At 41.0% G+C, this 15,666-nt stretch overlaps 1 protein-coding gene across 5 annotated transcripts in view; it reads left to right on the top strand.

Moving 5' to 3' along the window:
• Positions 1 to 15,666, top strand: part of scara5 (scavenger receptor class A, member 5 (putative)) — a 193,072-nt gene that overhangs the window by 126,350 nt on the left and 51,056 nt on the right. For all 5 annotated transcript variants that reach the window (XM_063070132.1, XM_063070141.1, XM_063070117.1 and 2 more), the window contains exon 7: positions 3,628 to 3,681. In XM_063070132.1, the coding sequence (XP_062926202.1) occupies positions 3,628 to 3,681 (54 nt within the window). The remainder of the gene's footprint in view (positions 1 to 3,627; positions 3,682 to 15,666) is intronic.

Genomic DNA, 15,666 nt, shown 5'->3' with positions numbered 1-15,666 from the left:
TAGTATACGCTGACATATATGTACTGTTCTTTGATAATAAATTTACTTTGACCTTTCAGCTTTGAGCTCAGGACCTGCATTGCTGAACCAGTTACAGGGTCAGAGTTATCCAGCTTGGAAACAAGCCTTTCAGCCCAACCTGTCGCTTCTGACCACTGCATCCTCCCCATTAATCTCACATTCAGCCTAAATTCCTCAAAGCTCTCCCTCCCCAATTCAAATGTTAGATTAGATTATTAGGTTACGAGGACACGCAGTCCTCTTTTATCGTCATTTAGTAATGCATGCATTAGGAAATGATACAATGTTTTTCCAGAATAATATCACAGAAGCACATGACAAACCAAGACTGAAAAATTGACAAAAACCACATAATTATAACATATAGTTACAACAGTGCAAAACAATACCGTAATTTGATAAGAACAGGCCATGGGCACGGTAAAGTCACAGAGTCTGTCAAAAGTCCCATCATCTCACGCAGACGGTAAACCTCCAGCGCCGCAAACTTGCCGATGCAGCATCCCGGAAGCATCCGACCACAGTCTGACTCCGAGTTCATCTGAAAACTCCGAGCCTCCGATCAGCTCTCCGACACCGATGCACCGAGCACCATCTCTGCCAAGCATTTTGACCCCGGCCCCGGCAACAGGCAATTGGCAAAGCCAAGGATTTGGGGCCTTCCCCTCCAGAGATTCTCAATCTCACAGTAGCAGCGGCAGCGAAGCGGGCATTTCAGAAGTTTCTCCAGATGTCCCTCTGTGCTTCTCATGTCTGTCTCCACCAAATCAGGATTGTGCACGGCATCCTACTTCACAGATACGATATCATTCGGAACGGCCGCGGGCGCTGCATTGTGCCGCCATCTTCTTTAATATTTCTTTAATAATGAGATTTGGAATGACATCAAAAACTCTGACACGCTTCTTTGTCAAAGTGTAGTGGAGAGTACATTGACTGGCTGCATCACAGCCTGTTATGGAAACACCTTGAGCAGAAAATCCTACAAAAGGTAGTGGATTCCGCCCAGTACATCACGGGCAGAGCCGTCCCAACAGATGGACACATCTGTATGAAACACTGTTGTAGGAAGGCATCAGAGATCCCCACCACCCAGCCCATGCTCTTTCCGCCCTGCTGCCATCAGATAGAATCTCAGGGTTATATATGGTGACGTACATGTACTCTGATAATAAACTTACTTTGAACTTTGAAAAAAGATTGTAAATATTGTAATTGAACTCAACTTGACTACATTCTTTGGCAGTTTATTCTAGGTACCCATCACCCTCTGTGTAAAGAAGTTACCCCTCAGATCTCTTTGAAATCTCTCTCCCCTTATTTTGTATGTGTGACCTCTCATTGTTTTGGAAAATTCAAAGTAAATTTTATTATCAGAGTACATACATATGTCACCACATACAACCCTGAGATTCTTTTTCCTGTGGGCATACTCAGCAAATCTATAGAATAATAACTATAACAGGATCAATGAAACATCAGCCAGAGAACAGAAGACAACAAGCTGTGCAAATGCAAATATAAATAAATAGCAATAAATAATAAGAACATAAGATAAAGAATCCTTAAAGTGAGACCGTTGGTTGTAGGAACATTTCAATGATGGGGCAAGTGAGTGTAGTTATCCTCTTTTGTTCAAGAACCTGATGGTTGAGGGGTAGTAATTGTTCTTGAACCTGGTGTTGTGAGTCTTGAGGCCCCTGTACCTTCTTCCTGGCGGCAGCAGTGAGGATGAGCATAACCTGAGTGGTGAGGGTCTCTAATGATGGTGGATGTTGCTTGCCTATGACAGTGTTTCATGCAGATGTTATCAATGGTCAGGAGGGCTTTAAGTGCAATGGACTGAGCTGAATCTACTACCTTGGTAGGATTTTCTGTTCAGGGGCATTAGTGTTTCCATACACAGCCGTGAGCAGTCTGTCAAATACTGTAATATGTTGAAGCTCTAAAATGCTTCCAAGTAAATGATGAGTGCATTGATTACTTAATTAATTACAGGGTATTTCACAATTATAGTATATTACAGTATAGATTGTCAGTGATTCAAGTTGCAACACTGTTACAAATTGTAACAATTAACACAGAAAGGAAGTCAATAGCTTGTTGTTAATAAACAGCTAGCCCGCTGAATGCCAACAATGTAATACGCATATTACAAAAAAAATACATTTGAAGTGCCGCATAGTCTTCAGGCCGTGTAAATTTTCCCGCTCAGAGCAATGGTTGGTTCATGCAGCTGTAAAATATATTCAAGGGAACGTTAAGATGGGCTTGGAGGGTTAAGGGCTGAACATGGGCACTGGGACTAGCAGCGACCAGTTGGGCCGAAGATCAGCTTCCATCCTCTATGACTCTATGCCTCTGCAAGTTAGTCGGCAATGCAGATCACGAGCTGGTGCTGAAAGTACGACTCTGTGAGTGACTACATACTCTTCCTGCTTTTAATTAAAACCATTCATTAACTAAAAAAACTAAGCAAATCAAATATAAATTTCATGACAACGAAGTTTTGGATTTTCATTTGTGCTTTGGGGTCAGTAGTTCAGAAATATCGAAGATCTAGATCTAAAATCGTGCAACTCTCATGAAATCCCTGATGTTTCATTTTTCACTGACTGTGCAGCTGGCTGCTGAAGTTTTGACTTTCTGATCTCCTGCTTCAAAGGTCAAAGTACATCTATTATCAAAGAACATATATGCTGCCAAAATGAACCCTGAGATTCATTTTCTTGTGGGCATTCACAGAAAATCCAAGAAACACAATAGAATCAGTGAGAGGCGGCAGCCAACAGCACAGACAAATGATGCTCAAACGACAACACACTGCACAAACACAAAAGAAAACTATAATAATTATATAAATAATAATTATATAAATATAGAACCCAAGAAGAAAACTGTAGTGTGCCAAAGTCTTTGGCACATACGTATAGCTAGGGAGTCCAAGACTCTTGCAACGTACTGTTGTAATTTTATGTATTGCACTGTACTGCTGCCACAAAAGAAAATAAATTCCATAACATATGTGAGTGATGATAAACCTGATTCTGATATAGGTCTCTATTGTGGACTGAGAGTGGGAAGGGGACAGGGAGAAGGGAATCAGGGTTGGGAAAAGGGGAAGGGAGAGGGGAGGGAACAGGAAGCACCAAATAGACATTCTGTAATGATTAATAAACCAATTGTTTAGGATCAAATTAATTTGCCTGGTCTCTCAGGGCTGGGTGTACCTGCACCCATACCACCCCCACCCCTGGCTCTTTTTCTCTGCCACCAGTCCCACACCCCTCCACTGGCGCTCCATCCTTGTCATTCCCAACATCCTTTGCTCCTGCCAGATTTACAAACTCGCTCTCTGCTCTATGTTGACAAATACCGTACTGTGCAAAAATCTGAGGCACCCTAACTATATATATATATATATATATATATATATATGCGCTTAAGATTTTTGCACAATACTGTATATACATGATTTTGGTAATTATTAAAACATTCTATTCTCATTAGCATTTCTCGAATTTAGCTTATACCATCAGAAACAGAAATTCAAACTCAGCTTACAATTTTAGTAATTTTGTACATGTTGTCATTTGTCTTATAAAGGTCGCAGAGGTGAAAGGGGAAGAAAAGGAGAAAAAGGGGAGAAGGGTAATATTGGTGAGTATGGTGCAGAACTGCCCTTCCCGTTGCATTGCACCGAGGCATCGTTTGAATGTTAGCACTCAGAGCCAGCTACAAAAACTATCAAACATACGTTGGTAATTTTCTCAAAGGAGCTTCATTTATTCACAACCCACTGACAGTTGCAGTCGGGCCAAAGATTCTTTCTGTGGAGAAACATTCATGTCGCTCCAAGACCAAAAAATTTATTAAAACATAACTTGAGCTGCTTTCCCTGCGGCGCCTTTTGAATAAAGACCATGAAAAGCTGTGTACGATTCACATCGTCATTGTTACTGATTTTGCCTAAATATTTTAACAATTATGTTTAAACTGCAAATACTTGCAAGGGTACGAGGGATCATGAAGTAATGGTGAACTGCTCGAGTGTATGTGTCTTGCTCATCCCACTCTCTTCACCTCCTGCTACGAGGTCCATTCTCCAAAAGGCTGACAAGACTGTTTCTTTCACTTCTTTTACGTCTTCTTCTTCTTTTAAGTGTGGTTCTGGCACTGTTGGCGACTGCGATCTACTGTTTGATGGTGTGATTGAATGATCTGGCGCTTTACTGTCTCCAAGAAGGCTCCAGGAAGTGAGAGGCCTTGAGGCCAAGAAGCTTGGAGGTGGGCCGTGAGCCCATGATTGACTGCATTTCTAGCCAATGTCGCTGATCAAGGCATTGGGGAAGATTGAAACATTGAGGAGAGCGTGGAGGGCGAGTGAGTGTTCTGCACCGTCTTCCAGTCTCTTGCTCGCTGCAGCCAGAGGAAGGTGCCTGTATGTGACAGCCTCTCTCTCCCGCTCACTCACTGCCCCAGAGGGGAGGTCTCTGCATTCGAATAATCTCTCTCTCTCTCTCTCTCTCTCAGTGCTGTCGGAGGATGTTACCAGAGCTGTGGGTCTGTGGTTTGTGGTTTGGGCAGTGGTTCCTGGTTGTTCCTTTTTCTGTTGCTATTTTGGGTGACTTTGAACCAGGGTGGCCTGCAAATAATGGACATGAGCTGAGCTGAATATGGACTCTTTGATTGTGTGTTTTATCTCCTGTGATTTCACTCATTCCTTCCTATTGCCGTTTATGCGATTTGTTTTTTGCGCATGGGGGGTGGTGTTGATGTTTTTTTCTTTGAATGGGTTCCGTATTGTGTCTTTTTTCCATGACTGTCTGTGGGAAGACAACTGTCAGGGCTGTATGCTGCATACAGACTTTGACAATAAATGTATTTTGAATCTTTTGAATTTTTCAAGACATTCTACATATCTGCATGTTTTATACGTTGTTCAGCAAACCTTTTATACAGTCTATGTACTGTGTGTATATATACAATCTCTACTGTTTTTGTATTTTCAAAGTGAGTAATTCATCATACTACGAAGGCCTTCCACTGGTCAGGGTCAACCATGGATGTTGCACCCCAGTTGTTTGTGTTGAAGTCGATACACAAGCCAGGGTGGTACAATACGGAGAGCAAGCTGTTGCCCGCGTAGCAAGCTCCCCCTCTCCACACAGCTGATAAATCCAAAGGAACGGCAGAGACCGATACAGTTTGGCACCAGTGGTGTTGCAGAGTTGTCCGTCAGTGTCGAACTCAACTTAGGGCTGTCTAGGGGGCTCCAGCTCCAGATATTTTCTTTTGGGTTTACTTCTGAAGCCTTCCCCATGAGTGGGTACAGTCGCAAGGCAGCGGAGCTTTGAGATCAGGGTTTTCCTTCCCTTAGATGAGGTGCCAGCCATGGACGACGAGACCCATCTGGCTGAATTCTTCATTTTGCTTATAGATTTAATATAGATTAGTTTTATTTATCAAATGTGCATTGAAACATGCAGTGAAATGTGCTGTTGGTGTCAAAGACCAACGGAGCCTGTGCTACGGGCAGCCTGCAAGTGACACTATGCTTCTGGCACCAACATCGCATGACCACAACTTACTAACCCTCTCCCATACGTCTCTGGAGTGTGCGAGGAAACCGGAGCACCCAGAGGAAACCTATGCAGTCATGGGGAGACAAACCACTTACAGACAGTGGCCAGAAGTGAACCCCAATTGTTGGCACTGTAAAGCATTGCGCGAACCACAACGCTATCTTACCGCATGATATTCTTACAGGTATTCTACATCTTTTTGCCTTTGAGTTAAAAGGGATTTCAATTCTGCAGATATTGTAGTACCAGACCTAAACAATTTCAGCATATTGCCTTCTGGGCGACTACATAGAAATCCCCTTCTCATAAGGGAGGGGCGGAGGGAACGTCGACTCAGACCATGAGAGGCCTGTGTCAAGCATTTTCATGCCTTACAAGGCGCAGATTGGAAGTCTGTGAATCATAACAAGACCCGGTTTTAAAAAGACCCAGTTAACCATTTCAAACACTATCAAGATATCTCTGGTGGGTTTCCACAACAATTATTAATGTTTTCATGTTTCCTTCCTCAATAATTGTTTCCAATTTCCCAGTACTGATCGTAGTTTAGTTGTGCCTACTTTTTGACTTAAGATAAATTACTTCATTTTATACAAGTGCATACTTGTCTCCTTTGAGCTTTGCTCGTGTATTTTTGGTCACCTAAGCACTTCTAACGTTTGAAGATTTTCTTCTTTAACACTTGTGGGTATTAATTCATCATGATTGTATTGACATGGACAACAATCTATGCATTCCAATATCTTGTCCATTGTTACCGGAAATGTCTTTGGTAACGATTTCACACACAATGTAGTGATGCGTGTGAATACAGATATGTATATTAATTATCAAATATTACTGATTCTCCTGAACACCATTCTAATGAGTGTTTCCAAATGAAAAATTGAGTTTGATGAGAATTTTGGCTCAACCTAACATTACGATTAGAAATCTAAAGTGGATTCCCCTTCCTCCAGCCCTTTATCTCCTTCACCAATTGACTTCCCAGCTCTTCACTTCACCTCCTCCTCTCCCAGATTCACCAGCACCTGACACCCTGTGCTTCTTCCAGTCTCACGTCCGAATCCATCAAATCAGAATTGTGCATGGTCATCTACTTGACAGATAACAGATATTCATCACCAGAGAGGCCGCGCGCGCTGCATAATTTGGTTCAGAATTCTGTTGTTGTATCACTTCTATTGTTTACATGATTTGTTATGGTTTTTTTCTCTTTCTCTGTGGGCACAGGGGCAGCCTGGATTGGAGAGCATGTCTTGTGAGAATGGGTTCGGGATTGGGAGGGGTTAGGGCTTCTCTCTTTGGAGTGAAGGAGAATGAGATGTGACCTGATAGAGCTGTACAAAATGACATCTGGTATAGATCCAGTGGATAGCTGAAGACCTTTTCCCAGGGTGGAAGTGGATATTATGCAGGAGCATAATTTTAAGGTGATTGCAGGAAAGTATACAGAGCATGAAGGGATACAGGGAGAAGGCACGAGACTGGGGCTGAGAGGAAAATGGAATAGCCATGTTGAAATGGCGGAGCAGACTCGAAGGGTCAAATGGCCTAATTCTGCTGCTATATCTTATGGTCTTATGGGATGTCAGTGATATGTCCTTTACATAGAGAGGGTGTGATAAATGCACTGCCAGGGGTGGTTGTAGAGGCAGATACAGTGCCTATAAAAAGTATTCACCCTCTTGGAGGTTTTCATGCTTTATTGTTTTACAACATTGAATCATAGTGGATTTAATCTGGCTTTTTTTGACATTGATCAACAGAGAAAGACATTCATGTCAAAATGAAAAAAAAATCTCTTCAAAGTGATCTAAATTAATTTCAAATATAAAACACAGTTAAAGGTAGAGTTAAATCAATCATCAAGAAATGGAACTATGATGCAGCTGTAAATCTACCTAGAGGAGGTCATCCTCAAAAACTGAGTGACCGTGCAAGAAAGGGACTAGTGAGGGAGGCCACAAAGTGACCTATGACAACTCTGGAGGAGTTACAAGCTTCAGTGGCTGAGATGGGAGAGACTGCACACACAACAGCAACTGTTGCCCATGTGCTTCACCAGTTGCAGCTTTATGGGAGACTGGCAAAGAGAAAGCCATTGTTGAAAAAAAACTCACATGAAATCTCAGCTAGAGTTTGCCAGAAGGCAGTCAGCTGGAAGAAGGTTCTACGGTCTAATGAAACCAAAATTGAGTCTTTTTAGCCATCAGACTAAACACTACGTTTGGTGTAAGCCAAACACTGCATATCATCAAAAATGCACCATCTCTACCATGAAGCATGGTGGAGGTTGCATCATGCTGTGGAGATGCTTCACTGCAGCAGGTTCTGGAGGCTTGTGAAGGTAGAGGGTAAAATCAATGTAGCAAAATACAGGGAAATCCTGGAGGAGAATCTGATACAGTCTGCAAGAGAACTACGACTTGGGAGAAGTTTTGTTTTCCAGCAAGACAATGACCCCAAGTATAAAGCCAAAGCTACACAGGAATGGCTTAAAAACAACAAAGTTAATATCCTGGAGTGGCCAAGTCGGAGTCCAGACCTCAATCCAATTGAGAATTTGTGGCTGGACTTGAAAAGGGCTGTTCACTTATGATCCCCATGCAATCTGACAGAGCTTGAGCAGTTTTCTAAAGAATGGGTCTACAGTGTCCGGATGTGCAAAGTGATAGAGACCTATCCGCCCAGACTCAAGGCTGTAATTGATGCCAAAGGTGCACCTACTAAATAGTGAGTTGAAGGGGGTGAATACTTATGCAATCAATTATTTTGTGCTTAATAATTTTATTAAATTTAAACCGATTTGTAGAAACTTGTTTTCACTTTGACACGAAAGTCTTTTTCTGTCGATCTATATCAAAAAAGCCTTAGACCTGTTGTGGAACCGTGTCGAGGAGCTTGAGAACAGGAGCAGACGCAAAAACGTCAGGCTGATCGGTATAAAGGAGGGTGTGGAAACGGGCGGTCTGATTAAGTGTGTGCAAAGAATCATATCCAAAGGATTTGGCATCGAACTGAACGCAGGGCTTGAGATTGAGAGGGCGCATCGGGCCCCGGCTCCTAGGCCGGGCGAGAATCGCCCTCCCAGGCTGGTCCTAATATGATTCTTGCGCTCCTCGGCTAGAGAGAAAGTGCTGCAAGTGGCCAAAGCAAAGAGAGGAGTTGAGTGGGAGGGATGCAAAGTTTCCTTCTTTCCAGATACGTCCAGGGAACTGGCTGAAAAATGGAGGGCATTTACTACGGCTCGGAAAATGCTGCAAAAAGTCAACGTGAGGTATACACTCGCTTATCCAGCAGTTGTACACTTCACGTGGAAAGGAAAAAACAAGTTCTTTACTACTGCTGCAGAAGCAGAGAAATTCATTCAGGGAAACTGTAGCGCTGGCACTGACTGAGAGACAGGATATGATTACAGTAATAGGTGGAGATAACTTTTTAGGTATAACAGGGTGGGTGGGGAGCTGGTTAAAGTGGTCTGATTAGGACTAGGTTTGCTAGCTGGCACGGCACTTTGCGGACCATATCATGTGCCTTTTTCTTTTCTGTTTCTTTGTGGAGCTTATCCTGCCTGTTTGTTTTTATTTGTTAGTTGATCTGGCAGAAATATATTATTTCTATGTTTTTAGGTTATGTTGGTTGTTTACTTGCTGTTTGAGAGCGCAGTATTTGCAGTGTTTGTTGGTAATAATTGAGCATGGGGATAGAGCACAGGTTTTTTTTTGGAGTTTTCATTTTATTGCATTCTAGACTCAGCCATCCAGGTAAATGTATATTTTTGCACATGTGTGTATGAAGTTTAGGACATGAAAATGGTTAATTTAATATCATGGAACATTAATGGGTGTGGAAATCCAATCAAGAAGAAAAAAATTTTATCATACCTTAAAAGGTAAACAAACTTATGTTGCATTTGTCCAGGAAACACATTTTAAAGATGTTGAAGCACTGAAATTTAGAAGAGATTGGGAGGGCCAGATTTTCATCACTTAATAGCAAACAAAATGGGACAATGATTTTAGTTAAAAAAAATTAGTTTTGTATTGCTTGGAGAATTTAAAGACAAGGAAGGCAGGATAATTTGTATAGATGTACTTATTAATGGGGTGAAAGTAGTACTTTGTAACTTATATGCACCTAATACGGAAGACCCAGACTTTCTTAACAAGGTGAATGAAATTTTAGGTATCAAGGAAGGAAAAATAATTTTAGCAGGAGACTTTAACCAAGTAATGGACCCTGTTATCGATAAAAGCAAATTTCAGACATCACCAGTACCCAGGGACAGGGCTGCCTTACATCAACTTATTGAGGATATCATTCTGGTGGATATATGGTGATTGGTGAATCCATCTGGAAAAGAATATACATTTTTCTCTCATCGACATAAATCCTACTCGAGAATAGATCTTTTTCTAATATCCAACTCCATTGTAGAACAGGTGATAGACTGTAAAATTGGCCCAATAGCATTATCAGGCTATGCACCAGTTGAAATTCAAATTAATTTAAATACTGAAAGGGGAAGGAGGGGTAGATGGCGAATGAATACTATGCTGTTAAAAGATGAGGATTTTAGTGATAAGTTGGCTGAGGATCTGACTTTGTTTTTTGAACTGAACGTAGGGACCGCAGTAAAGCTGTCCTTGGTATGGGAGGCATCCTAGGCGTATGTAAGAGGAAAATTAACAGCACAAGCATCCAAAAGGAAGAAAGAAAGTATCGGGCCGAGCAAATAAAAAATCTGGAAGCAGAAATAACCAGATTGTAAAAGGTCTTATCAAGACCATATACCGATGACTTATACAAAGATCTATGCAATTTGAAATTCCAGCTAAATAATATATACAACAAAGAAGCAGAAAATGCATTATTTAGATTAAAAACAAGTTTCTACAAAGGTGGTGACAAAGCTGGTAAGCTGCTTGCATGATATTTAAAGCAGCAGAATACAAATAGTGTTATACCTGTAATTAAGAAAGGGGATACATTAGTGTCATCATCTAAAGAAATAAATGAAGTCTTTCAATAGTTCTATGAAGATTTATATGCATCACCGTTTAACCATCACCAGGAGGAGCTGAGTCAGTTTTCTGCTAACATAAAATTGCCTACATTATCCCCACAACAAGATGAGTCCTTGGATGCCCCAATTACTGAGGATGAGGTCAGACGGGCTACTGTGGCTATGAAAATGGGGAAATCTCCAGGTATGGATGGCTTCCCAGTTGAATATTATAAGAAATTTCTGGACATATTGGCTCCTATTCTAACAAAAATCTACTCAGAAGCATTTAATTTGGAATCCTTACCTAACACATTTAATGAAGCATTAATATTGTTGATCCCAAAAAAAGTCAGGGATGCAATAGATCCTTCCAATTATAGGCCTATAAGCTTCATTGATGTGGACTGTAAGATAGTGGCTTCGCGATTAGAGAAAGTATTGCCATCTATAGTTAATACTGACCAGGTTGGCTTAATTACTTGGGAGTTCTCGTGCAGGATACCCTTAAGGTTAACCTCCAGGTTGAGTTGGTGGTGAAGAAGGCGAATGCAATGTTGGCATTCATTTCTAGAGTAATAGAGTATAGGAGCAGGGATGTGATGTTGAGGCTCTATAAGGTGCTGGTGAGACCTCACTTGGAGTACTGTGGGCAGTTTAGGTCTCCTTATTTAAGAAAGGATGTGCTGACATTGGAGAGAGTACAGAGAAGATTCACTAGAATGATTCCGGGAATGAGAGGGTTAACATATGAGGAATGTTTGTCCGTTCTTGGACTGTATTCCTTGGAGTTTAGAAGAATGAGGGGGGACCTCATAGAAACATTTCGAATGTTGAAAGGCATGGACAGAGTGGATGTGGCAAAGTTGTTTCCCATGATGGGGGAGTCTAGTACGAGAGGGCATGATTTACGGATTGAAGGGCCCCCATTCAGAACAGAGATGCGAATACATTTTTTTAGCCAGAGGGTGGTGAATCTATGGAATTTGTTGCCATGGGCGGCAGTGGAGGCCAAGTTATTGGGTGTATTTAAGGCAGAGATTGATAGGTACCTGAGTCGCCAAAGCATCAAAGGTTATGGTGAGAAGGGGGGGGAGTGGGACTAAATGGGATAATGGATCAGCTCATGATAAAATGGCGGAGCAGACTCAATGGGCCGAATGGCCGACTTCTGCTCCTTTGTCTTATGTGTTATGTCTTATGTTATTAAAGGCAGATCCCCAACTGACAATTTAAGGAGATTACTGTACTTAATATGGCTGAACTCCTCAAGTAGTGTCCCAGTTACTGCCATCTCCCTGGATGCCGAAAAGGCCTTTGACAGGGTTGAGTGGAGATTTTTAACCACAGCCTTGTCATTCTTTGGGTTTGCCTCTATCTTTAAATCATGGATTAGAATTTTGTATAAAAACCCTAAGGCTGCAGTTATTATAAACTGTATCATATCCCCATTTTTCAACATATCATGGGGTACATGCCAAGGCTGCCCCCTCTCCCCAGTGTTATTTACGATTTTTTTGGAACCGTTGGCAATCATGATTAGAGCAGATCCAAATATTAGCGGGGTGAAGGGAGGTGGAAAGGAGCATAAGCTGATGCTATATGCTGACGATATTTTATTACTGATTAGTGACCCTCCTAATTCCTTACCTCCACTAATGAAAACAATTCAATTATACTCTGAGGTATCTGGTTATAAAATCAACCGCAATAAATCTTCTGAGGCTATGCCAATGTCAAAATTGTGTTAATCAAATTCAGTATCTCAGTTTAATTTCAGATGGGTGCCAGTTGGAATGAAGTATCTTGGGGTCAAACTCAGTCAGAATTTAGATGAAATAATTACTTTAAATTATGGTCCATTATTGAGTAGGATAAGAAATAATCTGGATAAGTGGGGGCACTGAGACTGTCACTCTGGGGTAAAGTTAATGTAGTTAAAATGGTCATAGTAGCTCAGTTTAACTATCTTTCTATGACGCTTCCTTTAAATATGTCAGATTTGATTTACAAGCAATACAACAAAATTATCAGTGATTTTCTATGGGATAAGAAGAAGCCCCGAATTAAAATGAGTAAGATGTGTACATCCAGGGACATGGGTGGGCTCAGTCTACCAGGCGTCAGGGCATATAAATTATCCTTTGAAATGACCAAATTAGCTAAACATTGGGACAGGGCTGATGTTGATTTAGATTGGGTAATTATAGAACGGAGCCTGGCTGCACCACATTCACCCCTCAACATCCTCTCACAATATGTGGAAAACAAGACTAATCTAAATCCTATACTATTTCACTCAAGGGGTGTGTGGAGTACAATTCATAAAGCCTGTAGAATGTCACATTTGAACCAGTTATACTCCTCACTCTGGAATAACCCTGAGATATGCATTGGGAAAAGAATGGTGTACTGAAAAGAATGGAAGATTAAAGGTGTAAATACAGTTGGCGACCTCTATGAGAATGGGATTTTTATGTCATATGTGGATTTGCAGAGGAAATATAACTTTGTAGATAAAGGGAATTTTTGGAAGTATTTACAAATAAGACATTGCATTAGTAGCATATTTAAGAATGGTGACTCACAAAGTAAGTCTTTAACTGAATACTTCACATTACCACAGGAAGTTTATAAAGCATCAGTGTTTTATAAAATGTTCAAGCACTCTGTGGGTGAATCGTGTAACAATCTCAAAGCAGTACGGCAGAAGGATCTTGGAAGCGATATTGAAGATAATGAGTGGTCAAGTATTTTATCAAATGTGGGTAGACATATTAGGGAAGCGAGAGGGAAATTTATTCAGTATAAGATAGTACACAGATATTATTGGACACCAACTAGACTCTACAAAATGGGGATTGGTGATAATAATTTATGCTGGAGATGTAAAAGTGAGATGGGCACATATTTTCACATGATTTGGGAGTGTTCCATGGTTCGTCCATCTTGGTGTAAAGTTCTTGATTTGTTGGGGAATTGGTCGGGTTCCACACTGCCCTTGTGCCCACTGCTTTGTCTCCTGGGTGAAAGGACAATGATACCTAATGTAAACAATGGCAAATTTACTATTTTAAAGGTGGGTCTCATCACAGTTGCAAGAATTATATTGCAAAACTGGAAAAAACCCAGATGTCCCACTGTGAAGGAATGGACTGAGGAAATTATTAAGATTTGATCATATGAACACATGTTGGGAAGAATTAACAGTGAGGGAAAAGTGCAAGACGCGTGGGATCAATTTTGGCTGTATGCTAATTTAAACTTAAATTAGAACTTCTTTCTGTCTCTAAGTTTTATTTGTTTTCCCGTCATGGGATGGCTGTGTAAATATGCTGTACTGTATCTGCTCTGTGATATGCTGTGCTGCTTTGTAAAATAAGAATAAATAATAATAAAAATTTGAATTATAAAAAAAGCCATATTAAATCCACTGTGATTCAATGATGTAAAACAATTAAATACAAAAACTTCCAAAGGGGATGAATATTTTTTATAAACTCTGTAGATTAGAGGCACTTAAGAGTCTTTTGCTTAGGCATATGGATGATAGAAAAATGAAGAGCTGTGTGGGAAGGAAGGGAAAGATTGATTTTACAGTCAGCACAACACTGTTATAATGTTCTATGCTCTCTATCTCCTTCTACAACAATTCCTCCTCCCCCCCCCCAACCCCACTATTGTGACAGCACATTCTAGTCACTTACCACAATCTGTGTAGAAAAACAAAACAAAAGCCTTGCCTTACACATCTGCTTTAAACTTTTCTGCTCTAACCATAAACCTATACTCTCTTGCAGTTGGAACTTCCCCCCGGAAAAAAGACTTGACTACTAATTCTACCCATGCCTCTCATAAATATGTCAACTTCAGTCAGATCTTCCCTCAGCCTCTGAAGCTCCAGAGGACCAATCCACATTTGTCCATCCACACTTTCTAATTAATGCCCTCTGATCCAGGCAACACCTGAGTGACACTGTGTCCAAAGCCTCCCCATCCTTCCTGTAATACGACATCCAGAAATCTACACAATCTACCCAACTTTTATAGAGCCCCTACTTTTTACATTCTGTATTAAATTAGTTCTGTAATTAAACAAGCAGGACAGACAAAGGAAAATCGGTGGATGTTGTGTACTTGGATTTTCTGAAGGCCTTTGACAAGACGCTGCAGATGAGGCTGTTTAGCAAGATAAGAGCCCATGGAATTACAGGAAAGATTCTAGCATGGATAGAGGATTGTCTGACTGGCAGGAGGTAAATAGTGGGAATAAAGGGAGCCTTTTCTGGTTGGCTGCCGGTGACCGGGGTGTTCGCAGGGGCTGGTGTTGGGACCAACTCTTTTTACGTTGAATATCAATGACTTGGATGATGAAATTGATGGCTTTGGTGGCCAAGTTTGCAGATGATACGAAGATAGGTGGAGAGACAGGTAGTGTTGAGGAAGCTGGGAGCTTGCAGAGGGACTTAGACAGATTAGGAGAATGAGCAAAGAGGTAGCAGTTGGAATTCAGTGCAGGGAAATGTATTTCCTTTGGTAGACGGAATAAAAGCATACACTAGTTTCCAAACAGGGAGGAAATTCAAAAATCTGAGGAGCAAAGGGACTTGGGAGCCCTTGTGCAGGATTCCCTAAAGATTAATTTGCAAGTTGAGTCTGTGGTGAGGGAGGCAGATGTGATGTTAGCATTCATTTCAAGAGGAATGAATATGACGACAGGAATGTAATGCTGAGGCTTTATAAGACACTGGTGTGGTCTCACTTGGAGCATTGTGAGCAGTTTTGGGCCCCCTATCTAGGAAAGGATGTGTTGATATTTGAGAGGGTTCAAAGGAGGTTCATGAAAATTATTCCGGGATTGAAAGGGTGACGCTGGAACAATTTTTTTCTTGACAGTGTTGCTTCCTCAGAATTTTTTTTTGTTTATGGTAGACCATTTGAAGCCAAACACAAAATAATTTCAGACAACTTATATCACATAGGAATTTGGAGAAACAAGAAATTAGCTTTTATTGAATATAATGTCTTTAATTGCAAAATGGTGTTGATGCT

The sequence above is a fragment of the Mobula hypostoma genome, chromosome 2 (assembly GCF_963921235.1).
Source record: "Mobula hypostoma chromosome 2, sMobHyp1.1, whole genome shotgun sequence".
Classification (NCBI taxonomy): Eukaryota; Metazoa; Chordata; class Chondrichthyes; order Myliobatiformes; family Myliobatidae; genus Mobula; species Mobula hypostoma.
Note: the sequence above shows the minus strand (reverse complement) of the source record. Positions and strands in the feature narration are given on the sequence as shown.